Below are 27,551 nucleotides of genomic sequence, written 5' to 3'. Positions count from 1 at the left end.
TTAGTCATGGGGGACTGAAAGAGAAAACTCCTGGAGCTGAGAGATGAACAGTGAGGAGGCTGTCATTGTATCAGAGTCAGTGTCATTGTATCAGTCAGTAAAGAAAACTAGAAAGGTAGGAGGGTGTTAGGCTAGGACACACAGAATTTTGTATTTTTTTCCTGGAGGCAATAGAAAGTCACTGAAATTTAGGTGATGAAGCTCTGAATTTCACCATGTTAATTTTCTATTATAACACATGTATAACCTTACTACTGACTGCACACAAAGTTTTTCCACCTTGTTAGGACCTTCCTGAGATCATGCTTTTCTGGAAACTCCACTAGAACTCAGGACCATCTTTCACATCACAATGAAGCATTAGAAAAAACGTATAGGGTGTAGTCATAAAGTAATAAAGAAGTGGATGTGATCATTTTATTAATAATTATAATTACAAATGCTTCTTGAATTTAGCTCATTTGAAAAATAGGGTGTGGGGAAGAAATATTGGTGGCTCAAGCTCACCATAATGCTATTTTTAAATGGGAACAGGAATTGTTCCTAACACTCTTGAAAAACACATAAGGACAATTGTTATATTCTGCCTTTTTGAACAATCATGCTGCATATCATTATAGACAAAGGGGAAAAAAGGTGACAGACAAGTGTTACTCCTCTAATTACCTTTCTTGATGCTCAAATCTACATCACTTTTCCCTTCCCAACCTCCATACAATTTAGCTCAAGGAAAGAAAAAAGAATTAGGAATGATGCAAAATTAACCCATATGAGGGTTCCTGAAGGAAATAGTACATAACCCAGTTTTAGTTGAATTCAGGGTCAGGAAATTAGCACAAATAAATGTCCTAAAAAGCACAGTTATTCTGCTCTCCTATTGGGAAAGCTAGGTATTGAACCTAAGGGTTTCAACATGAGACTAAATTTAGCCCCAGATGAAAGGCTTTACATATAGAGACAAAATCACCATCCTGCTAGAGTATTCTAAAATGCAATCTTTTATCAGAGGGGTAGGCACTACCTGTAAGACCTCCTGCAAGGTTACCTGATTCTGATGTTTATCATAGCTAGATAACCATATATCTCTAGGTTCTAAGTTAAACCAGTTTCATCATTGATATAGAAGTTAAAAAGTGGGGGAGAGAATAGAGGAATTAATAACATCTCAAATTTGTAGCTCTGTTTATTTGTAACAAGTTTATTCTCTCATGAGTTATTGAAAAACTTTTCTTCAGGAATTTACTACCAGAGGTTATTGAATACTCTGGGGAAGAGTCCTTTTTGACAATTATTTTAGAAATATTAATTTAGATAAATAAATAGGAAGGGAACAAAAAGGGAATTACTAAAGGAATTTAATCAAGATTGTGTGGCAGGTCCTCAAATGGGTTTGGCAAAAGGAGGAAACGGGTAGTAAGATGTTTTGCTTTTCTTTTCCTCTCTACAATTTCATTCCACATATATCAAATACCAAGGCCCTAAGTACTCAGATTTGTGTTTGATAGGAAGAGGTTTAAAGAAAACCTAAAAAGAGCCCTGAATTAAGTGTTAGCATCTGGGAAACAAAGGTCAAATCCCAACTCTGCTATTTATTACTGGTATGACCTTGGGCAAGTCATTCAATTTCCCTAAATCTCAGTTTCCTCATCTGTAAGATAAATGAATTGAACTAATTATCTAATATCATTTTCAGTTCTAAATCCTATGCTTTTACAATCCCTTCTAGCCCAGAAGCTTGTGGTCTAGTTGGGGAAATGAGGGGGAGGAGTAAAAGGGAGGGAGGGAGGGAGGAAGAAAGAATGGAAGAAACAGAAGAAGGGATTATTAGGCATAATTTTCCATTTTACTCTTGAGAAAACTGAGAGACATAGAAGAAAAAATGACTTATGCAGACTGCTAAATATTTGAGGCAACATTAGAACTCAAGTTTTCCTGACTCTACTTCTGACAATATTCACTAATCCATCTAGCTACATAAGGCAATGATTAGAAAAGTTAGTTTCCACACCGATCAGGTTAAAATGATGGAGTAAAAGTCAGAGCAGAACATGGAGGCTGATGTAGTGAGTGAGTGATTCAAGGAGGAGGTGGGTTCTGAGTTGGACCATGAAAGGCAGGTGTGATTTCCCAAAGTAAAGTGAGAAGACTCTACACAGAGGAGGTATGGAAAGAAGAGAAATAGCAAGAAGCAAATCTGTCATCTGAAATGAGTACCTATTTCACCTGAGACAGTCTTTCAGAGGTAATGAGCAAGGGGTCTCTTGCCATGGTTAGCCCCAAGACTCATCACAATTTTCCCTTTTCCTTTCACTAAAGCACCTAGTGAATTCTGGGATGAGCATGCACTATGGATTGTGCTCCATAAGGCGATGTGGTCTACCTTGGCAGCCCCTAAAGGACATGTCACTGTCTTATTTATGTTAAATTCACCCAAAGGGCCAGGTAGAGAAGTAACCATTAGAGCCCATGGCCATAACTCCAGGAGTGGAATATGAGCAAAACCCAGCCAGCCTCATAAATTCCATATAGATTTCATCACTCACAGGGGAGAAGTTTCAGGAGTTTTCTCTCAAAGAAACACTAATAAATCTTCCATGAAACAACCAGGGAAGCCTGGCCCCATGCATTCCTGTCAGGCAGATTCCTATCAGACAGCTCCATCTGCACCTGTCTCCCAGAATGAAAGCCAGCATAGACATGCTCTATCCTCTACATTGTCCTAGGCAGAGCCAGCCCTAAGGGGAAGGAGTTAAGAAGGCACCTGCAGAAGACCCGTTGCCTCCAAGTGTCTGCAATTGTGATCATTCCTTACAGATCTTTTAATTAAGGCTTCTTAACCTGGGTCCACTCCTGAGGGATACAAGGATAGATTTCAAAGGATCCATGAACTTGAATGATGGGGAAAAACACAAATCACATCATTATTTTCACAATCTTCTAAGTGAAAGTTTAGCATTTCCTCCAATGATGAATGAAAGTGACAAAATGAAGGGATCACATAGACTTCACCAGGCTGCCAAAGGGGTCCAGAACCTCTAAAAGAATAAGAATCTGTCCTCGAGAGATACAAATGTTTAAAATGAGTTAAAGTACTATGTAGTGCAGATTAAAAAAAAAAAACAAGCTAATAGTCAAGGGTCTGATTCATTCAAATTATTCCAGTAAAATCTTCTATGGTTCAGTAATTAGACCAGTCTAGGCCAGAGCTAGTAGAGAAGCATCAGATGTTGGCATTGCCCTTCCAATATGATTATTTAGATCAAAACTTTCTTCATGTCCATTATACTGTGAAGAAAACTGGGAGATAAAAACAACATCTATATGGCAACTAGTATGAGTCAAGGCACTGTATATGTAAATTTTATCTCTTGTTTGATCCTCACAATAGCCCTAAGAGAGGGGTACTATTATTATTCCAATTTTCCAGATTAGGAATTCAAAGCCAAAAGAGGTTAAATATCACACAATTTGTCCACAGTCACACAATAAGTAAGTGTCTGAGGCTGGATTTGAACTCAGGTCTTCCTGACAGGTCAAGTTCTCTATCTCAGTATTTAGCTGTCTGGGGTGGGTGTGGGAGGTGGGGGGAAAGAAAGACAGATTTAGAGAGAGGGACTGAGAGAGTCAGAGTGAGAAAGAACATGAATCTCCCTTCCCCCGATACAGTGGAATAGCAGGATTAGGATTCAACTCTCTAGACTTTCTGTCCCATTGTACTAGTCCCTGAATGGGGCCTTATTGTTTATATAGCTCAATAGCAAAGTGGGGAGTTCATAAGTATATTAGAGTTGGGAATTCTCTGAATTCCCCTAGTGCTTGTTATAGTCAGTCTGACAAGCTTAAATTTAATGATAGATTGCAAGAATTCTCTATTCCTTTCGAGACTAAGACAGCTGAATACAGAAACCATGTCCTCCATGTCTCCATTACCTCCATTTCCCCTTCTCTCCATCCATCCCTCCACCACACACACCCTTAATCTAATGATAATTATTCAATTTTATTGACATATTTCTCAGATTATAAAATGCATGGAGTTTTGGAAATGATAGATGAAAACATTTATAAGATGGAGAATAGCTCCTGTCCCCAAATTTGGTCAGTTATTGAAAGTGTAGAAAGTGTATGTGGTAGTGGTAATGTTGAGGGCAGGGGTGAGGGGCAGGTGAACTAGATCATCTCTGAGGTTCTTTACAAATGCTAAGAATCTGAAATATTCTAAGACCTGGTGGGAATTAAAAAATAACAAATAGATTGTGATTTTTTTGTTTCTTCTAAGTAATTTAAGTAAAACAGTAACCTCTCCAAATTCTGATCTTTTCCTTTTTCTCATTCCCCTTATTCTCCGCACTCTACCCCCACCCCCAGCAGCATAAATTGTTAGTTTGTAAAGTTCAGAGAAGTCTGGAAACAGTTTTCCCTAAACAAGGATTTCATATAGTCAGACAAATACAGTAATTGGTAACAGCAGAAGGAGGTTAGGAACATGGAGTCTTTTAGGTCACAACACAGGCCTAAAGCCATTTTCTAGAGAGTGATGGTCCAAGAAAATGACCCTATATAGAAGGAGAGTTTGTTTTGTTTTGTTTTGGTGAGCTCTTAGCCTCTAGCGCCTCATTAATGGAGTCTGTGGTCCCTCTAAACTATAGGGGTCTACAGCTTTCAACCTGTTTCCCTCCTTCTTCACCTTCTTTTTCCCCCTCACCCTCAGAATTATTTTACTGAGGGACTCATGCACTTAGCAAATCCATACGGTGTCCCTGAGAACTAGAAGAGAAGAAAAAGAGGGAGGGAGGGACCAAAGAGATATTTTTTAACACAGCACCCATTTAGTCAAAACAAATTTCCAATTGTTCCCACTGATGGAGACTTTATAAGGCGAGACATCCTAAAAAATGGGTTTTGAATTATACTCTGCACCTCATAAACCACTTGGGCACTTGGCAAATAGCTAAGATATACTCCTTTCTCTCTCTCCAGCTCCCACCAACATGTATGGAAGCTAGAGAATCATAGCAAGAGAAAGTAGTACCAGGGAAAGACAGGATCTATAGAGGGCACCTGGCTGATTGGTCTAAGTAAAAGCTCCATCTGATTTGCCTAAAAGATGAATATTTATGGATCTTGCTGAAAAACACCTCATTTCTTTCTGATTTCTCCCTCTCTCTGGTATAAAATTGTTCTAACTTTAAAACACTCACTCAGGATTAAGGGTCTTGGACTCTAGTCAAGATTGTGTCATACAAATCACTGTGTGACCTTGAGGGGAAAAAAAAATCATCTCTCTGAGTCTTCGGCTCCCCATCTATAAAAAGGGAAAATAGATGTCTCTTTGTAAAAAGCAAATAAGAGGTGAAAATGGATTTAATGGCTGAAGTATAAAAATAAAAGAGATTCAAAATAATCTGGCAGGATCTTTGCTTTAGAACCCAAGTCATCTATTCTGGAAATGTCAAACACATTACTCCACCCCCCTCCCCAGATTATGGTTGGAGCCAGATTAAAAAATAATTTGGAAATATATAACAAAATAAATAGTGCAATAAAATAACAAAATAAGTATATGAAAAATAAAGATAATAAAAGAAAAAGAAAATACAATAAAACAGATATTGTTATTGTATGTTTTTCCAAGTCAATAGGCCTCCTTCAAAGATTTGGTTTCTGTTTCATTGCCTCTTCTACTTTCATACAATGTCTAGTCCCCTCCCTCCCACACCAAATCCTTTTTACAGATAAGGAAACTGAAGAATCGCCCCAGGTCATAAAGGTAGCAATAGGCAGATCTGAGATTCCAACCAAGTTCATTGACTCCTAATCCTTTCCCCATAAACAAATTGTGTAAATTTAAATCCTAAGGATTACATAACTAGTTAATGACAAAAGTGATATCAGAATCTAATTCTTTTAATTATTGGTTTGGTGTCCTTTCCAACCTCCATCCTGCCTCAAAGAACCTTCTGGCATCACATGAACTGGGTGACTTCCTTTTATCTACAAAGTAAGAGAGCAAGACTATAAGACCTTTAAGGTTCTTCTAAGAATCCTCAGCATCTGTGCTCCAAATTTTCTCATTCTATATTCTATTTTTTTTAAAAACTCTAATATTCTATGATAGGGGCTGTTATTCTGGGAAAGGAAGGAATGAAAAAGGGGGATAAGATCTTCATTTCCTTCCTCATTGAAGAGTTCATTTTTCCAATGCAGACCTGCTCCAGAGAGCTGGCTTTGAACCTCTGTAGTCAAATGAAAAGCCCAGAGTCACATATCTATGTATCAGAGGAAGAATCTATACCTGACTCCTTCCTGACTGAAAGGCTAGCATTCTTTCCACTCTTCCATTCTAGAAAGGCTCTTAAACATAATAAAAACTACAAAATAAAAATCCCAACCTCAATTCCAGGAGATTCTTCACAGAACAATGCCATTCTGCTTCATTTGCTAGGAGATATCTTTGGGGAGGATTGCTTTATCAATCATGTCAAATCATATGAGAAGAAAAAGAAACAACTTCTCCCAATTCACTTTTATAATTTATTGATCCCCTTTCCACCTCTTTTTTTTCCACTATCAGAGGTTTCTGTTTTTTTCTTTTAACTCCCCTGACAAATATGTGTGTATATATGACTATGTATATCTATATATCTATATATCTATATATATCTATATAGATAGATAGATAGATATATACATTTATAGGAGACAGAGACAGAGAGATAAAGTACAGAAATAGAGACAGGGACAAAGAGAGACAGAGACAGAGAGATAGAAATAAAGAGAGACAGATATTTCCAAATCTTTATCCCCCCCCCCCCAACATACACTTTGGAGTCTAATGCTGAAATTAGCAGATGCATAACTTTACCAACATTTATCAAGTTGTCTTCTGGCCTAATAATGATCATGAGTGATTTCAGTTTAATGGAACTGCCTATTCCTACTTCCACTTTATAGAAGAATATTGAAAAGTTCAATTTTAGGGGATCAGGTCAAAGGACTTTCCTTCCAATATAGGAGGCCAAGATAAAGGCTATGTGAACTTGTGAAAGTCCTGGATCTGGTCTGGGTGTGGTCTAGTTATAATAAACTCTGGATTTGGATCCACAAGACTTGAGTGGGAATCTTGCTAGTTCTGGGTCCTTATGCAAATCATTTCCCTTTCTTGGGGATATCATTCCCTTATCTTATCTAGGTAGAATATAGTAGAGCACTGAGTCTAGACTTGGGGACATGTGTTTGAATCCCATCACAATTACTTGCTTGACCTTGAGAAGGTCACTTAGCAGAAGCTTCAGGTCTCCATCTAGGAGCAAATGATATCCTTCAAGATTGTAATCCCTTTCAGTTCTAAAACCTGAGAATGGGACTCAGAGACAGCTTCCCCATAATTTATCTGGGAAGCAAAATGGATTGAGAATTCAGCCTGGAATCAAAAAGAACTGGGTTCAAATCAGATCTCAGACACTTAATAGCTGTGAGACCCTGGACAAGTTATTTAACCTTTGTCTCAGTTTTTTCAGTTATAAAATGGATATACTGATTGCAATTATTTCCCAGGGTTGTAGAGAGGATCAAAGGAGAACTTCACATAGGATCTACCACATATTAGTTGCTTAACCAATTTTTGTTTTGCCCTTTAAAGGGACTTTGTTGTTTGTCTCACCCAGACCTTTCCTTTTATCAAAGAAAAAGCTGAAGTTCAGAGAGAAACAATGAAATTACCCAGGGTAATAGAACTATCCAATAATAGAGATGGGGCTACAACCCAGGTTCAAAAATTCTTTATATAGTGCTCTTTGAACCAAACAATTTTAATCTATCTTATTTTCTGTCCTTTGTGAGGCAGCTAGATACTGTCGTGGATTGAGAGCTGGGACTGGAATCAGGTAGATTCTTTGTTCTGAGTTCAAATATGGATTCAGACACTTACTAGTTAGGTGAGTATGGGAAGTCACTGAATCCTATTTGCCTCAGTTTCTTCATCTGTAAAATGAACCTGAACAGGAAATGACAAATCACTCCATTATCTTTGCCAAAAAAACCCACCTCAAATGGGATAATAAAGAGTTAGACATGAGTGAAAACAACCCAACAATAAAGTGTCCTTTGTCCTTGCAATTTACACCCAAACACTCGACTAGTTTCTGCAAGAGAAAAGTCATGAACAATTTTTTTTTACTTAATACAAGAGGAGGTAGAAACAGTTCCCTTATATCCAGACTTAAAAGACAGACTGAGTTAGCCATCCCCCATAAGAGCTCCCTGAACTCCTTTATTTTTCACAAGAGTCCCTCCAATGCAGGTGTGCCTGCCCTTCATCTTCTGCAGTCATGAATTATGCAATATATTTTCACAACATTTCCTACAGTGGCAGGAGGTACTAATCAGCCACAGGGGTTTTCTAGCCACCAGATACTCCCACCAGTCTGTATTCTTAGAATCACAGAATTTTAGACCAGGAAGGGTTATTAAACAACTACCTGATATAACTTTTAGGGCAACTATTGTGGTATAGTGGATAGTATGGGTCATGGAGTTAGGGAGATTCCTCTTCAGGAGTTCAAATTTGGCCTTAGTCACATGCTAGTCATGTGACCCTGGGTAAATCAGCTAACCCATTGCTTTAGTTCCCCTAAAATAAATTGAAAAAGAAAATGTCAAAACACTCCAGTATCTTTGCCAAGAAAATCCCAAATGAGGTCATGAAGATTACTGAACACTACTGAAAATGACTAAACAACAATACATACAATCCTCTATCACACAGAGGAGCAAAAGAGATTCAGAGGGTGGAAGGCACATACCCAAAGTCACAGAGTAATTTAGTGGTAGGACTAGCACTAGATTCCAGATCACAACACTTGTTCAGAATCATATCATCTAGGGTTTAAAGGCATCTTAACAAATTGTTATGATATAGGTGGGGAAATGGAGGTACAGAAAATAAAGGGATGATCACAACCATGCACCATTCCATCCAGAATTGGTTTTGAACGATATGCTATTTTCTGATTTTCTTCTTACACCAGTCTGCTGCTTCTTTGAGATGACTTCCCTGTAATGGGAGAAAGTTCCCCAGAGGTCAGTCTGGCTCAGCAGAGAAAAAGAATAGAAATAGGAAGGAAGAGGTTAAAAAAAAATAAGAAACACACACACACACACACACACACACACACACACACACACACACACACAGACACAGAGTAGCAGCGCAGGTATTGGCAGGCAGGTAATTGGTTACTCTTAGCTGTCAGTATTTCCCTCCCTAGGGGAAGACAGGGGAGAAAGTAATTGAAGTAGGTTCCCTAACAAATGAGTGTGGCTGGTCTTGAAAACTCACAGTTGCACCTGGGTTCAGAGTCTGTGGATTGATCTTCTCAGCCCTAGGGAAGGTGGGGAAGGAAGAGGGAGGGAAGAGAGATGGGAGGGAGTCAGTCCTCTACTTTCCCCTGGCCTTAGGCAGCTCACTGGAGGAGGGCCTCCTTCCATTGCAACACTTTCTACTTCCCACAGAGAATTAGAATGTACAAAACTGGAAGGGACCCTCCCAGACCATTCCATCCAAGCTGCTCGTATTTACTGAGGCAGCAACTAAAAGCAAGAGAGGTTAAATGACTCTTCCAGTGCTGAGAAGTTTGGGGTGGGGGGAGATAAAGGGTCAATTTGTAAATACCATATCTTTTTCACATGGTCTTTTGCATTTTCTCTAGTCATTCTTTTTGGAAGAAATTTGCTTTTTTTTTTAAATATTAAATCTCCTTTCTCTCAGCTTAAGGGTGGAAGAGAAATACAACCCAATATGCAAACCATGTCATTACTGTAAACCAAACCTCAGCCAAGGAGATCATGATATCGGGCAGAATAGTAAATATAAAAATGCTAGCCCAAAGGACAGCTTTATTTTGAAGGGAGCAGGGTGGTAAAAGATCTAAAGCACTAAGATTGCTCAGTCCCTAGAGGCCTCAGAAGGCTGTGTAAGAAATAAGCCCCAAGACGGTCACTGTGGGTGTAAGCCCTGGGGCACCACTACTAGGGAGGGGAACAACAGGACCAGTTCTGTTGAGCAGGAACATCTAGGATTCTGAAGTCTGTGCTGTAGATCTTAAGCAATACCATAGTTCCTCATCAACCCATGAAGAATAAAGGACAGACCACATTAGTTAGGTGCAGGTGTGTTGGCAAAGGGAGCAGTCTGGTCCAAGATCCCTAGGAAGAGACAGTAGATGGGAAGAAATTAACTTTGGAACAGGACTGAGCAAGGGCATTGATGTCATGTTGAATCAGTGGGGAGAATCATGAGGAGAAGGACCACAAGATGACAGCAGGGAAACAATACATCTAAAACCTAGGCCAAAGCTCTGAGCAATATGACTGATGTGTAGGCTTCCTTCCTTGAACTACCTGGAAATTCACTGTGATGGGAAAGGGACAAAATCATTTTCGTTCTCCTAATGTAGTTGAGCAGATCAGAAAGATAAGGGTCAGGGAGGTTACATGACTTGCCTTAGGTGACATAGATAAATGTTAGAATATGATCCAAATTAAGGTCTCCTAACTCTAACTTCAATACTTTTTTCATCAATACAGCATTTCACCGCAAAATATGTTCCTAGGCTCCCATTGTTCACTCCTCAGGAACCTTTTTGAGAATTTTCTTCAAAGATAGCTTTACTCATTACATAGATGTCTCATTCTTATGGTTTCACCTTATTGTTTTTAAAAACCACTAGACTGTGTTCCAGATTTACTATGTGACACAAAATGATGATTTCAAAGAAACCCCCCTCCTCAGTAAATTCAGACTTGCTGCCATTGAGAATTTTGAGAAGAAATAATCATAATCCCTGAAGATAATTTCCTAGAAAGAGCTTCAGCTACTATTTGGAATAAAGAAGCAAGACAGTAATAAGTATATAGACTATAAAAGGGAACACTTTAAGAGGATGCGCTCCATGTCTATAATTTCATGCCTCTAAGACCTCAGTTTCCCTATCTATAATGGTAAGGGAGTCAGACTCTATCAAGTCTAAATATTACTAACATTGTATGTTAAGAGTCTTTGTGCTCTTGTCCCTTCCAGTTCTTAATTTTTTTTTTATATTCTAACATGCTTTGTTCTAAAGTCTCTTCTAACTCCAATATTCTTCTCTTATGATTCTATGGGTAAACTGTGCTGGTTGGTAAATAATAATAAATAATTGATAAATAATCAGTCTGATTGCTTTATAGCTACACTTGATATGTATCACCTCCCCAGCCCCAGCCCCAATACACACACACACACACACACACACACACACACACACACACACACAGAGAACCAATTCACAGCTCTGTTGTAGGTGATCAATTTATTCCTTCCTCTCCCTCCCATTACTGTGTCCCTACCTCGACCAATATAGGAAATGATTCCCCTAAATTCAGCTATTACCAGGTGACTGGAAATCTCTTTACTGCTGATGCTACTTAATGGAAAATTTCTTTCCCTTTTTGGCTGCTTGCAAAGCCACTCGTGACTTAGCCGGCTGCATGAGAGCAGGGCTTTGTCAGGCTTAAGAAGGGAGCGAGGCATCCTCGCCCTCCACCTGCTTCAGACTCACTATCTAAGAGCTTCTCTGTGCAGATCGACCTCAGGCAACCCCAGATACTTCTCCCACCCCCTCAGAAACAGCAGGGAATAAATGCTCAATTCTAGTCTTCTTATCCTCTCTAAGGAGAAAACGAACCCGTCTGCTATAGTGGAAAGAAAACACTGGGCCAGGAATCAAAAGAACTGGATTCCAAGGCTTGGCCTCCTATTAATTGCCTATGAGACTTTGGGCAAGTCATTTCAGTATTCTGAGTCTTCAGAAGTGCTGTGGATATGCAACCTCAAGAATATGTGGCATGATCCCAAGGGGCATGTGATCAACTCATTGTAAGGTGAGAAGATGGGTTTTAGTCTTACCCTTCACTCATCCTATCCCCAGATTGCCAAGGATCTATAGTAGGCAACCAGCTTTCTACTAAGAGGTTGTGGCTAGTACTTAAGAGCCTATTGCCCATCTCCCTCCCCCAGATCCCTTTCCACAGCATTCTTTTTTATTTTTTAATATAGGACAAAGTGAGTCTCAATCATGGATGGATTTTTATCTACATTAAGGATCTCATTATATTAGCTACACTGCCCCTCCCCCAAAATGATGCCCATTTTCTGTAGAGAAAACTACTATCCTAGTCTCTGAGGTTCACAAACTTAGTTCATGCATGAGTCTTCACTCTTCCTCACTCCATTTATCTTGCCAAATTGTCTTTTCTCCTTCCACTACATTTCTCAGAAAACTCTCTTTCACTCTCCCCACACAGCCATCCTAGTTTTACTGCCTTTATCACTTCCCACATGGACAATTGCAATAGCTTCCTAATTAGTCTCTCTGCCTCAGTTTTATCCCCTTTTCATCCCTCCTCCACCCAGCTTCCAAGTAATTTTTTTTTTTCATAAAGTACAAGTCTAATCATTCAACTTTCTCAATTAAACTCCAGTGTCTTCTTACTGACTCTAAAAACAAATATTTGGAGACATTCAATAAATTTCTATATTGTATGTTTTTAGATTATCAAAATATTAGTACAGCATTATATGTATGCAATTTGCAAATATTCACAAATTAAGAGTGTGTGATTAAAAATACTGATGTGGTGAGTTCTAAAACTTGGAGCCCACTGGTCTAAGGCATCTGTCTTATGTAAAACAAATGTTGGAATAAGATGAATTGATCAGCAATGTTGGAGATGATGTGGGAAAACTGGGACATTAATGCATTGTTCATGGAGTTGTGAACTGATCCAACCATTCTGGAGTACAATGTGCAACTATGCCCAAAGGACAATAAAACTATGCATACTCTTTTATCTAGCAATAACACTATTAGATCTATATATTTATAGCAATTCTATTTATAGTGGGAAAGAATCAGATATTGAGGGGATACTCATCAATTGGAAAATGGCTAAACAAATTGTGGTATCTGAATATGATGGAGTACTATTTGTTTTTCTGTAAGAAAGGACAGACTTCAGAAAAGCGTGGAAATATCTGATGAACTAATGCTGAGTGAAATGAGCAGAACCAAGGAGAACAATGTACATATTTACATGAATGTTGTGTGATGATCAAATACAATGGATTTCACTCTCCTCAGCAGAATAATGAAATTTTAAAAGACTTGTAATGGAAGATAATATCCACATCCAGAGAAAGAACTATGGAGTCTGAATGCAGACCAAAGCATACTCTTTTCCATTTTTTTTTTAAAATTGTTTTATGTTTTATATTTTTGTTTACCTCTCATGATTTTTGTTCCTTTTTTGTTCTGATTCACCTTTGGTAACATGACTAATGTAGAAATATATTTAACATTGCTAAACAAGTATAATCTATATTATATTATTTATTTTCAAGGGGAGGGGGGAGGGAAAGGAGAATTGGAGAAAAATGTGAAATTCAAAATATTATTAAAATAAATGTTGAAAACTATAATTGCATGTAATTCAAATAATAAATTTAAATTTAAAAAGATGAACTTATCAAAATGAAGTCATTAAATAAACCTACCTTACCCTTCCAGTTTTGCCATTCTAGAATTTTTTCAGTTTTTTTCTCCCTCAATCCTCAACTTATTTCAAAGAATGGCAATACCTAGCTTCCTGAATGTAGGAGAAAAAAATCATAAGAAAGTGTAATAACTTTCCAGGTGCTCCAGGACTTGATAGAAATCTGATATACTAACTCATTTTTGTCTTCAAGGGAGTGACAAGGAGGGAAGAGGGCAGATATTCTTTTCTTTACCAGTAGTAACAAACTCAAAAAGAAAAAAAAAATGAGATGGGGAAGATATTGGGTCTAAGTAATACTTGAGGATCCTTGCATAGAATATTGACTTTACATACCACATATTCACATTATCTATGTTTTATTGCATTTTGTTTAATTTGTTAAATATTTTTCAATTATGGTATTAAAGTTCCAGGTTCAATATTCCATTTCATTGCTTCTATCTCTGTTCTAGACCCAAGTACTGATGAATGGAGTGAAATCATGTGGTAGAGTGGAAAGAACACTAGTTCTGGGGTCAGAGGACCTGAGTTTAAATAAAACCTCATCTTACTTTCTTGTGGAAAGCAAGTTATTATGCTTTCCTGAATTTCTGGGTCCTCATATGCCATATGAAGTTTTTGGACTAATGGATTGGAAAGTCCGTTCCCACTCTAAATCTATTATTACATAATTCTGTAACCTTGAGTCTCACATAGGGCATGTGGGAGCCCATTGTTATGAACTTAGTCAATACTGGAGTCAAGATTTAAACTCACAAATTCTTACCCTAAATCTGTACTGTTTCCCTTTGAGGATTAGAATATTAAACATAATCTGGGATACAGTATTGGATTAAAATATAATCTAAATATAGGTTAGGGTTTCCCATCTCTTCAATCTAAATTCTTTCTACTCCCCAACAATAGGATCCTTGGAAGCCAAATCACCAATATCAAGAACAAGGGGGAAGGGAAGGCCAGGAAAAAGGGAAGCAAACTTGAGGATGAAAGGTTCCCAAATCAATTTTCAAAGACTGACTTTCATGAAATTAACTCCAAGGGTCATAAAAATGATTGCAAGTCATAGAGGAATTGAACTACATTAATGTCTGGAGGATGAACTGGAAGGGGACAACTGAGGTACAAACATCTATAGACTGATGGTTACTTTGAGCAGAAAAGAGACACAGGGAGCAGCTCTGACCAGGTAGGTAAGAGTGCCTCAGGCATTTTCTAGGTTGTACCCTCATTCCTACTCCTCCACCTCCCCAGTAATTGCTAGCTCTGACAACCAGACAGCTGTATATTTTGACATCCTGCCTTTTGAGCCCCTTCTCAGAAGGTTCCTACAAAAATTGTCTCCCTTTTAAATGAGGATAGACAGAGAATTAGAATGAAAACCCAAAGTTTCTGCTCTTTGTACATATTCACATGACAGAGACTTGGAAGGAGAATACTAAAAGAATAACAAATTGTGAATATCAAAGTCTCTATGAATTTCTACCAGTAATAATAATAATTAATAATAATAATAGTGATGATGATGATAGCAAACAGCTCATATCTCCATAATGCTTGAAGATTTGAAAAGGCACCTTGAACTTCCTCTCGCACAAAAGGTATTGTTATTATTGCAACATTCTCTTCTCCTCCTCTCTCTCTAACTCCAGGCTCTCCTTCTCATAGACATTTGGTCAGACTAATATTCCTTGAAGATAACATAGATTGCATCATTTGCTTAGAGCTCTTGAATGGCTCACTACTTCCTCTGATACCCAGACTAAACACCCCTGAATTCAATAGAGAAGAGAGCACTAACTTTTGCATTGCAGAAACATGAGCTCCGAACAAACAATAGATAATTTAATAAATATTTGTTACCATCCCACTTTGTGAGCAGTGTGATTAAAGAACTTAGTTTGTTCATATGAAAATTGGTATAAAACTCATATTACCTATCTCAAATGAAGTGATAGACTTTCTAAAGTGCTATATAAAGGCTCTTCTTTCAAAGTTGTTCAACATTTGATTTTGTCCTCCATTCCCCATCTTCAGTCCACCCCACACACCACATCTTTTTCCTTGAAAACATGCTTTGCTCATATCAGATATTGTCAACATCCTACTATCATATTGTGTTCATTATTAAATGTATTATTCCATGATATTTCTTCTGTAGTATCATAAGATAAAGCACTGACTTTGGAGCCCGAAGACCTCAATTCAAATCCTCCTATTATTTATTACCTACCAATATAGTTGAAACGCTAAAACCTGGGAAGAGATCTTAGGTTTACAAGCCCATAATCACTCTGGCTCACTTTGTTTGGCCAAAATTAGGTCCCTTGCCAAGCCCCATTTGGTCATTATTTGGCCCCTATTACAGAGTGAATGTATGTAACAATTGTTTCTATTTTGGGGTCAGAAACCATGAGAGTCTTCTCCTCCCAGACAGATTTTTTTTTAACTATGCAAAGAAGGATATTCTTTGCTTCCATTCTTTCTTACCAGCCTTAATCACCAATCATACTAAAAATTGCTAAGAATCTTAACTCAAAAAGACCAAGATCTCTCACAGCATCCATGACCATCTCCAGTCAACCTGATTTATATCTGGTCACTTAGATTCAGATTGCCCCTGAAGAGAGAAATGAGGTTGGTGACTTTGACAGTCCTCCCCCTCACTTAAATCCAATTCACTTGCATATCATGGCATCGGATCCCTGGTTCATGGTTACAGTTTTATTCATTTAAGGCAATGGGATTAAATGACTTGCCTAAGGTCACACAGCTAGGCAATTATTAAGTGTCTGAGGCTGGATTTGAACTCAGGTCATCCTGACTCCAGGGTTGGTACTCTATCCACTGCAGCACCCAGCTTCCCCCTATGGTTTTCATTTTGATCTCTAGCTCTTTTTACAAATGAGAAAACTGAGGCAGAAGAAGTTGAGTGACTTGACCAGGGTCACACAGCTAGAGCCTTGTCACATTTGAATTCAGGAAGATGTCCTTTTTGACTCCAGGACTGGATTTATCTGCTGTACCTCTTACCTGCCATTCTACCTTACCTCAGTTCCCAAATCTCTAAAACTAAATAGGTGGATTAAATGGTTTTTAAGGGCCCCATTGCATCAATTCTATTGTACTATGATCCTTACCAATGAATATTGCTAGATCTATATGGAGGTCCTGAGATTTAATTCTGGCTCTTGTATTTGTTCTCTGCTTGACCTTGAATAAGTTATTTAACATCTGTGAACCTCAGTCTCTTCACCTGAAAAATTAAGGTGGTACATTTTCCAAGGATCTTTCTGGATTTAAATCTATTATCCTATGATCTTCAGTCATTCTTGAAAGCCTACTTAAGCCCAAAATCAGCCAATGACATCCCTCCCTAGCTACTTTCCTAACTAGAGTCACTCTTCCCTTATTTAATTTTTTTTAAAAAAAAGACCACAACAGTGTCAGGCATGTCCTGACCAAGAGGCCAAATCCTTAGAATTATAATTCTTATTTCTATAGTGCTTCCAATCTTTTCCCCCACAGACATTCTGCAAGATAGAAATTATAATCATTTCATAATTTTAAGGCACAATGAAGAAATGTGAATTAGAGTAAGTCTCCCACGTAGTAGGGTTCTTCCTTATGAATTGACTGAATTGGGAATTGAAATAGTGCCTCCCTGCTTCAGTCCCAACCTCCTTTTCACAACAAAAACTACACAGATTTTCTTTAGGAATCTATTTCAATTTTGTTTTACTGACTCAGAAAATTAGACCCAGGACAGAGCACTGACTTGGCCAAAGTCACATAGTTAGCAGAGTTGAGTGTTATTTAACTGATAGACAAATCTCCTTTCCTTCCTGCCTCTCTTTAATATTCAAGGTTTGAGACAAAAAAAAATATTGCAGAAATGATCAAGCTTGATTCTGGAGAAGACTTGAGAAAATAAAACTCCTGCCTGTTTTTGGGGGTCTAAGAGTATGGCACATTTTATATACTGTCTGTCACAAGTGATGTCTTGATTGACTTTGATAAAATCAACTGCTCTTTCTACTCTTCAAATATATCTATATATGTATATGCATAGATATATATATATATACATACTCATATATATATATATTATTCTTTGTTACAAAGGATAAATCAGTAGATAGGGAGGGGAAGGAAAAGGATATATTTGGAAATGAAAGTGATATAAAAACAAAAGGTTAAAATGAAAATAACATAATTCAGGGGTTCCTTTTTTTGAGACTGTTCTAAAAATACTGTGCCCCTTTAGATGGCTGTTGGATTGAGTCCAGGATTCCTATTTGCCTTATATAATTGGTTTCTTTTTGACTTATAATAATAGCAGCTGACATTTATATAGTGCATTAAAGTTTCAGTAGCATTTAACAAATATTATCCCATTTAAGCCCACAAGGCAGATAAATACAGGTGTTCTTATTCCCATTATGCAGAAGAAAACACAGAGACTCAAAGAAATGAAATGACTCATCAATGTTTATGTTACCTAGTAAGTATCTGAGTCAGTCTTGCATCCAGAGCTTCATGACAAATCCAGTATTCCATCTACTTCACATTCTTGGCATATGAATTGATGGTAATCAAACAATACACACAAAGAAACTATGATATAAGAGGTCACAGCAATAATTGCATTGAAAAGTCAGTGTTAAATGAGTCACTTTACAGAGTTGGGGGGCCTCTGAGTTTTAAATTAATTATATTCAGGGCAGAACAGTGGATAAAGCATTGAGTCTGTAGTTGGGAGGAGCTTAGTTCAAATCTGGCCTCAGACACTTAAAAATTACATATTTGTGTGACCTTGGGCAAGTCACTTAACCCCAATTGCCTTGCAAAATGTCAGGGAAAAACAGAAATTATGTTCAATTACTGGAGACAAGTTTATTAAGGTTGTGGTGGGTTGAAAATAAGAGAGAAGACACAATTCTAAATTCTCACATGCTAATAAGCTGATTCACCCTTAGGCAAGTCATTTAACCTCTCACAGTCTCAGTTTATTCCTCTATAAAATGGAGACACTTATGGCACTCACTTCACAGGATCATTATAAGCTCAAATGAGAAAACGTGTAAAAACTACTTCAATCCTAGTATATCTAGGTAGTGCAGTGGATAGAGTCCTGGGCTTGAAGCATGGATGAATTATTTTCCTGAGTCTACATTTGACCTCAGAAACTTACTAATTATATGACCTTGGTAGCTTCTTGCCTCAGTTTCCTCATCTGTAAAATTACTTTTTTAAGGAAATGACTGCCAAGATCATGAAGTGTTAGATGCAAGTGAACAAAAGTATAAATCCTAGCCATTATTAAGATATATATCTACATTAAATTCATAGAATGTAGAGCTATAAAGCTTTTTAGAGATCCTCTAGTACAACTCTCTCATTTTTCCAATGAGGAAACTGAGACCTTGAGATTGGAAGTTACTTATGTGCCCTTTAGCAAGTAATCAGTTAAATCAGGATTGAATGAGTTTTCTAGTTCAATTCCAGTGCTCTACCACAGTACACTGCTTGGACCATATGAAAATTGAATTTTGTGAGACCTGATCAACTCTCCAAAAAAGAGACTGGGGAGGGTGTACAAAAGAAATAAAGTATGTGAGAAATGAGTAGCACAGGCAGTACTGGTCACCCTTCTTTCTAGGCATCTTCTGGAAAAATTGCCTGAAAATTCAGTTAAAAAGGAATTGCTTCTTTTCTCTTCCTATAGTTAATCTTCTGTTGCCACTAGCTGGTCAGTCAGTGTAGGTACTTGGAAAAGCAACAGCTATTTAAAGAGGCTCTATCCTCATTGGTTGAAGGACCTGTAAAATTACCCTTGTTCATTGGGTTTTCTCTCCCTGGGAAAAGTAACCCCTTTCCCTTTGCTCTCCCAACACCTCCTGATTAATATGGGGAGAGGAAAAATGTTCCTTCCTTCCCCCAAAGGCAACAAGTCACCCTAAATCCATAAGTATTTTAGTAACTAATATTCCTGTAAGGACAATATTCTATTTCCCTGGAGGACTCTCTCTCTCTCTCTCTCTCTCTCTCTCTCTCTCTCTCTCTCTCTCTCTCTCTCTCTCTCTCTCTCTCCCTCTCTTCTCTACCTCAATATGGCTAGAGAAGAGGGTGGAAAGAGAAGGAAAGAGAGGAGGAGGTTGTAATTGTCTGCCGGAGTCCGGAGTCTGAAGTCTGCAATACACTCAGTTCTTTCTAACACATCATTAAAGTCATCTGTCATGGTGATGCTTTCTGTTAGATTTATCCTAAGGCTTGCTTTTTCCTCAGATTTCCTCATCTTCCACCCCCTTCCCCTGCTCTGGTCTTTCTGAAGGCAGCCAGGTCCAAAAGGATTTCTAACAAAGGAGATGCTGATAGGTAGGAGCCTCTGTGGTACAGGGGAAGCTAGCCGGCTCAGAGTAAGCTAACTCTTGGCCTCGCATACACTGATTAAGATACACGGAATGAGCTGCCTCCCACAGGGCCAATTCAGTACTCGGAGCCGGTACAAATGGTCAGGCTCTCAGCCACACCACAGCTCACAACGGTAGTTTTCTTTTTTTGCTTCTGTGGCTCCAGAAAATCAGGGCTGTGAATAGTCCTGGTATCTCAGCTTACTGAGCCCACCTCTACCTACCCTCTTTCCTCTAAATAATGGGGGTGGATGGGGTGGGAGTGGGAATGATATGTTCTACCCCTGTCCATCTCAGTACCTCCTATATCTACATTTTCCAACAAAATAATATATTTAGGTTTCTTTTAGATCATAAGAAAAAAAAAGAAACTACTAGGAGCATAGCTACTTCTGGGGTGGAGACATTCTCAAAAAAAGATACAGTAATCAGATTTGAATGACTGAAGTGAGAATTTTAAGAGGGAGTTGGGGGCTAGGAAGAAGTGGAATCAGACTGCTTTGCTATCTGACAACACCAATCTCTAGTTAGAGACACCCTAGGATGCCACCAGACATTTTGAAATCGTCATATAACATTGAAAAGAAAAAAATGTAATTTACAATATAATGAGGTAGAAAAAGAAAAAGATATAGTATAGCCTTCCAATTGTATACTGATGTAAGTGTCATTTTGTGACTATGGAGAATCAAAGTGTATATTAGAGCAGGACTTGAAGGCAGAAAGATATGAATCTACATGCTGATTTTGTCACTTGCTTTGTACTCGTGGGCATGTCATTTGTCTCTCAATACTCTAGACAACTCTAGGGCAGCTAGGTGGTACAGTGGATAGAGCACTGGCCTTGGAGTCAGGAGGACCTGAGTTCAAATTTGACCTCAGACACTTACTTATCTTGCTGTGTGTCCCTAGGCAGGTCATTTAACCCAACTGCCTTGCAAAAAATAAAAAAAAGTACTTCAGACAACTCTCTGAAACTAAGTCGAATAGAAGGTCATCCTGACCTTTACTGGTAAAGGGAAGTACCTCACCTGAAATGACATCTGGACAGAGACATTTTTGGCCTAGTTAAAAAGAAACAAAGAAAAAATATGCTATATTTTGAGTATCTGAATTTGAATCCTGACTCTATCTTGCTACCTGTACAATCTTGGAAAAATGAGAAAGTGATCTCATTCTTGGCCTCAGTTTCCTTATTTGTAATATGAGAGGGAAAAGATTTGATTTTCTCTAATGTTGTTTCATCTCCAAATTCTGAAATCTAAGTGGTGTTCTTTGTTGATCTGAAGAGGTCAATTTCTTATCTGAGGTCCTCTCTGGCCTTTTAAGACTATAATTTCAAAGTAGCCTCTTCTGTCTTATAGCCCAAAACCCTGAGATGAACCAGTTTTTACTGGCATCTGCCCAAGTTCTCTTTCTCTCCCATCCCCCCCCATAAGACACTGTACACCCCCTCAGTTACATGTTTTACATGACAAAGGAAATTACTGAGAGATGTTAAGACAAAGTAAGGTTATTAAATTCTCTTTTCTTTTTTGTTCTCTGAATCAAAGTTGGTGGTAAACAACTGAACTTCCCCTCCTCTGGATGTTGTTATGTACAGTGGGAAAGATACATTTAGATGTATAAAAAGTAAATTCCCAATATGATCTGGATTACCTGTAGGTAAGTGCTACTGTCAGTTGGATGGAGGGGCAGGAAAGGGAGAAGTAAAGGAAGAGGAAGAGACACTGAAAAAATTGAGTTCATGAGTCCTGAATTAGTTAACTCTTCTAGCCAAACTCTTTCCTATTTGAGCTCTTCTTCCCCAATTCTCCAAGTACCAAAAGAAAGGTAATGATTGAGAAAGAATGGAATAACCATCAAATAACTGATAGCATTTGCACATATAATTGTATAGAATGTCATGATTGAAAGGGAACTTAGAGATGATCTGGATTCAAATTCAGACCCCTACACTTATTATAATGTGGCCATGAGCAAGTCACAAGTTTTTATCCCCTCATATATAAAATATAAAATGAAGGCAACATAATTTGCACAATAGGAACATTATCTCAGCTCCCTTTTATACAAATAAAGAAATTGAGTCACAAAGTTATAAGTGACTTGCTCAAAGATTCACACTAGTTATAGAGTTAAATCATTTCAATTCTCAAATATTACTATTTCACTTGTCTTCCTCTTTATCCAATATTCATCCTTTAGGTAGATAACATCAATTTACAAGGTACACTTCAAACTATCAACCATATCCAAATCCTGTTTCAAGGACCAGCCAATCTTATTCCTATAAAATGTCCCCAGACCACTTCACTGCAATGATTTCTATTCTGGACCAAGGCATTTGACTTGCTCCTCTGTCTCTTAATCATATACAGCCTTATGAATAACATTTCTTTTATTGTCTTATATAAATATGCATACACATACACACATACCTGAAGAAGTGAAAGGATCCTTGATGGATTACCACATAGTTTGAGTCTATCCTTCTTCAGTTATTTAACCTTTCAGCCCCATCTCCCCAATGGTATGGTATATTCCACAATATCAAGGACTGTGTCTAATTCAGGATTGTATCCCCTACAGTATCAAACATTCAAGAGATGCTCAATGAATCTTTGCTTAGCTATCATCTTAATGGAATTTCAGTTCCCAGCTTTTCTATTTTGGAAGCAGTTTTTTTCTGCATTTAGACCTTCTGTACCAAGGAACATGAATTTTAGGACCTTAATATCTTTATGATTTTTTATCATTCCCATTCAGGTGGGAAAGTACCATTTATTTATTTATTTAGAGCATGTCTGCCTAGGAAGAGATGATGCAGGAAGAAATATCTCCATACCAGTTAAGAGTAGGTAAATTGTTCAGGACACTAGACGGAGAGTGACAGGAAGGGAGAACGACTTCAGATGAAAAGAAGGGAGGTTTTAGAACCTAACTTACAGAGGGAAATCATTTGTGCATGAAGAAATCTTCTGTAGATCACAAAGACTCATACTAGTTGAAGGGGTATCCTCTTCTTCTAAAATTTTACCTTATGGACCAAAGAGGAATTTTAATAGCCAGGGGGTCAGTTGCATAGTGTAATGCTGGGCCACTAGCATGGATAAACAGAGTAAAGTACCCCCAAGAACCTAAATATAATGTCATTAGATATACCACCTCCTAGTGGTCCCAGATAATCATAAGAGGCTTAGTACATCTCATTGACAGTTCTTGAACAATGGACACAAGATTGCATCAGATTGAGGCACTCTTGGGTTCCATATCTCCTCCAAGGTCAAAAGGAAGTGAAAAGGGAAGTGTCCACTCCTATTGGAGAAGCATATGGCATGGGAATTTTTCAGAGGCAGGAAACGGATTGAATGGTTAGGTAGGTGGAAACAAGTGTCTCTAAGACCATGAGGCCTAGGGAAGAGGGGATGGCAGGAATACCAAATCATTCCTTTCTAACCAGTTGTAGGGCTCTCCACAAAGCTCACTGTGCATCCAGTGTTTACCCGCAAACAGTCTCAGACCAATACAAATAAAAAGCCTCCGTTTCTCTGCATAGCTCCTGCCATCCATTCCCAGCCATCTGCTTGCTGCCGATGCTCGCCAAATTCCCCAGCGGGAAGCAGCACCACCACAGGTCCCTGGCACAGGGCAAAAGAGAAAGTTGGGGAGGGCATAACCCAGAAGCAGGCAAATCTCCAGGAACAGATCACAGTAGGATGAAGGAGAAAATCATCCACAAGTTATGTGTATGGTGTGTGTGTGTGTGTGTGTGTGTGTGTGTGTGTGTGTGTGTGTCTTAGGGGGATTAACCTCAAGGAATAGAATTATGCTGCACAGCCTCCACAATCACAAAACATTTATAAGGGTATCTAGTGAGAATGGAAATTCTTAGACAGGGGAGAAGGATTCCAGAGATACAATAATCTATGGAAAATTATTGAGAGACTCCAGTATTTTTAGCTTCCCAGAGCCCACTTCCAGTTCCAGTTGTTTTCATGCAATAACTGGAATTTCCTTCATCTGTTCAACCATTGGAATCAAGGCTTTTTTTTTTTGAGAAAATACTGACTACATCTTAAAACGCAAGGTACATCACCCTAGTGTAGACTGGTCTAGGGCAGCTTCCCAAGGAGCCAAACATTAGATTTCATCTCACTAAGATTAGACGGTTTTCATTGTCCTAAGCAGCTCACATCCCATCTTGTAATTCTTCCATTGGGATCTCTCAATCTTTTGAGTCCACTTCTTAAGGACTCCGGAGACCTTGGGCAGTTGAGTGACAGCCTGCTCTGTAAAGGTGGAATGCCAGAAGAGACCAAGTTTGACATTCCAGGAGTCTTTGAGTCCCTTAGTTTCAGTGACCTGGAGCTTGACTTCTCAGGAGTCAAGAAACAGAAGGGGAAGAGGGGGCAGTATTGAGTCTAAGAGAACCCTGACTGCTTCTCTGAGGAGATCATAGAGCTGAACATCAAGGTTGAATCGGCAGGCTCAGCTGGGAGTCCCAGATTTCTAGTGCTATTTGTGTCATGGAAGCAATGCTGGACTCTAAGGGACCAGTTGGAAGTGGGCTAATCCACAATGGTGCATCATATCTCCATCAACATCTTGTTCTCCTTCTAGGCAGAATAGACACTGTGGAGGAAGGAATATGCTTTTCCGTGTAAGATAAACTTCCTTGGGAAGTTCCCCAGAAAGATTCTTAAACTTGATGTTTCTGTCACACTTCCCTCCAAATCCTTCTCTCTGGGAAGCATAGAGCACTCTAGTTACTGAAGGTTTAAGAGCTAAGAGAGGAGAGAAAACATTACTGAGTGGAGCAGAGTAGTATCAAGTGGCCATCTGATGCTTTTTTTACCACAGAGGAGGAAGTTCAGGACATTAGGAAGAGCTGGAGAAAGGAAATCAATCTGTTTTCAGATATTTTGTTCCCATTCCTTAGCATCTTTGGATCATAGCATTTTAGAATTGGAATGGACTTTTGAAATTCTCTAGTCTAGCCCTTTCATTTTACAGAGGGACAAAATAAGGGGCCAAGAAGTTGAAATACATGCCCAAGGTCATAGGCAGTAAAAAAGAGTTCTGATTTCAATTCATATCAGCTTACTTTAAATCCAGTTTTCTTTAGTTCTGTCATCTACATCTCTCCAAGTTTTTTTTTCTCAATTGAGTTAAGAGTTGAGTGATGACAGAATGGGAAGAGTGTCCCTCTATCTTTGGATAGATATTTCCTAGCCGGGAACACAGGCCCAAAGCCCTCATCTTCATCCAGAACTAGATCCCACAGAGCTGTCCTTTCAGGGAGGGCCAAGCAGAATCTGGGACAGACTAAGGGAGGAAGGTCCTTCAATAAATAGCTTCTGTCTCATTGGATAGATTCTATTAACAATTCTTTCTCTGGAGTCCAAATTGGGGGTGGGGGGAGTTATGGTTAGAGATTGGGAGACATCTTGAAGGAGGAAAAAAAAATTTAGAATGCTCTAGATAATTAAGCTACAAAAGAGGAAAACCAGTCACTGGTCTGATAGCCCTGGCAGGAACGTTCCTTAGGGACTCGGTCAAACAGAGAAGGCGTCAGGCTGCCCCAGAACTTTCTGATTTAAGTTCTGCCTTCACTATAATTCTTTCAGTCCTGCACGTTATTATTTGCAGAAAATCAAGTGCTAATCCAGGAGAGTTGTAGCTCAGGAAAGGCGTAGAGTTCAGGAGACAAGGTATAAATCGACAAGAAATGGAGGGTTCTAATTCCACTAACTAGACTTTGCTACCGCAATGTGTCAGCGCCGAGCTGGAGGCAGACCTCAATCTAGGGTTCTGCCTTTTTCCCACGCGATTTCCAGGAAAGACCCCCAGGGACAACAGGGTCATCCTTATACTGGGCACATTCAGAGCGTAACCAGACAATAATCTAGGCAACATTTTTCATTAAGGCTCTGCCCGGCCTGCCGAGTCCCTAGAGCAGGAGGTGCAATTATGGGAAAAGGGTCGGGGGCGAAGAGTGAAGTCAGGTGCTCCAGGACAGAGGTTGTACCTCTTTCCCCAATTTCCACTATCTCCCCCAACACACAAAGCTAACTAGTACATGCGTTTCCTAAACTATTCTTTCAGTACGACAGCGCCCCGGAGGGGGGAAGATAAGGGGGAGAGCCTTCTTTCCTTGCCCCCTGCGCCCGGGAGTCTGCCCTGAGAAGCACTCTTTAGACCTCCACTGCTCCAAAGCCGGGTGTCCCCAGCACTGATCGCCAACACCGAGGGACCCTGGGTAGGAAATCTGGCTCCCATTAACTCATCCCAATTCCTTGAGGGAACAAAATTCCCAATCCACAAGCTGTCATCCCCCATCCCCTCCCCTGGCACCTTGCAGCCAGCTGCTCCCACTCCAGGAGCACACTCGAACCACCTGTGCGCTGGTCCCCTGACGGAGTTGATGATGGTGGAGGGGTACCCCTTCCTCCTACCTAATCAGGGACCCCCTCCCCAGCTCTTTTGCCCCATCTCTCTATTCAGGTTCAAGACGGTCTCCAGGTCCGAAGCAAGGACCTAGCTCCTCAGCCCCTTGGGGCCCTGGACGAACTCTTCGGGCCCCGAGCCAGAAATGCACGCGGGTCAACGGGGGACCATTTGATCACAGAGGACTGGGGCCCTGGGGATTGTCTGAGCTCCGGAATATGGAGCCCAGTGGAGGCACATCCCAGAGACACAGTCCAGCGAGCGAGAGGGAGCCAGACTGATGTCCGGACTCCCCCCTCCGGGTCCCCTGAGCGCTGACTGCCCCGACCCCCCGGGCTCCACATCCTACCCAGAGTGAAGAACGGCAGCTCCGTGTTGTCCAGGTCGTCCAGCACCGCGATGCGCCCGGGAAGCTCGTTGCGCACAAAGAGCAGGAGCCGGGACTCTGCGGGGCTGCCCGGGCCGCCGGAGCCAGAGCTTCCCGAGCCCAGAGAGCCGGCGGCGGCGGCGGCGGCAGCGGCGGCGGCGGCGGCAGCGGCGGCGGCGGCGGCTCCGGCCCCGGCCCCGGCCCCGGCCCCGGCCCCGGCCCCGGCCCCTGTCCCGGCCCCGGCCCCGGCCCGGCCGCCGCTCCAGCTGATGTCGCTCTCCCGCAGCACCGGCAGTGTGGACACGGTGACCGTCTTCAGCCGGCACGAGCTGTCGGGCTCCCGCGAGGCGGAGGAGCCGGGCCCGCTGGCCAGCAGCAGGAGGAGAGGGAGCAGCGGGGCGGGAGCGGAGGGAGGCGGAGGCAGCAGAGCCGGGCGGCCGGAGCCCGAGCCTAGGCGGAGCCGGAGCCCCAGCCGCTGCCGGAGCCCGAGCCCGGGGCTGCTCGGGTCGGCCATGCCTGCGGGGGCCGCGGAGCTGCAGCCCGGGAGGGCGCACCAAGAGGCGGGCACGGGGGGCGCTGGTGGTGGAGACAGAGACCGGAGGAGAACAAGGACGCTGGAAGGGAAGAAGGCGAGTGAGTCGCTTTCTAGCAGCCCCCAGCTCTAGGGCTCCGCCTCCCGAGCGGCCCTGGACCGCCCCCCCCCCCCCCGCACCGCCTCCCCAGCCCCG

At 40.3% G+C, this 27,551-nt stretch overlaps 1 protein-coding gene across 1 annotated transcript in view; it reads right to left on the bottom strand.

Annotated features, from left to right (window-relative positions):
• The window catches only part of ASTN2 (astrotactin 2), a 1,297,121-nt gene extending 1,269,784 nt beyond the window's left edge, over positions 1-27,337 (bottom strand). Inside the window, exon 1 of the mRNA XM_074211727.1 lies at positions 26,806-27,337. Coding sequence (XP_074067828.1) covers positions 26,806-27,337 — 532 coding nt within the window. The remainder of the gene's footprint in view (positions 1-26,805) is intronic.
• Positions 27,338-27,551: the final 214 nt, after the last annotated feature.

The sequence above is a fragment of the Macrotis lagotis genome, chromosome 1, assembly GCF_037893015.1.
Source record: "Macrotis lagotis isolate mMagLag1 chromosome 1, bilby.v1.9.chrom.fasta, whole genome shotgun sequence".
NCBI classification, from domain to species: domain Eukaryota; kingdom Metazoa; phylum Chordata; class Mammalia; order Peramelemorphia; family Peramelidae; genus Macrotis; species Macrotis lagotis.
Note: the sequence above shows the minus strand (reverse complement) of the source record. Positions and strands in the feature narration are given on the sequence as shown.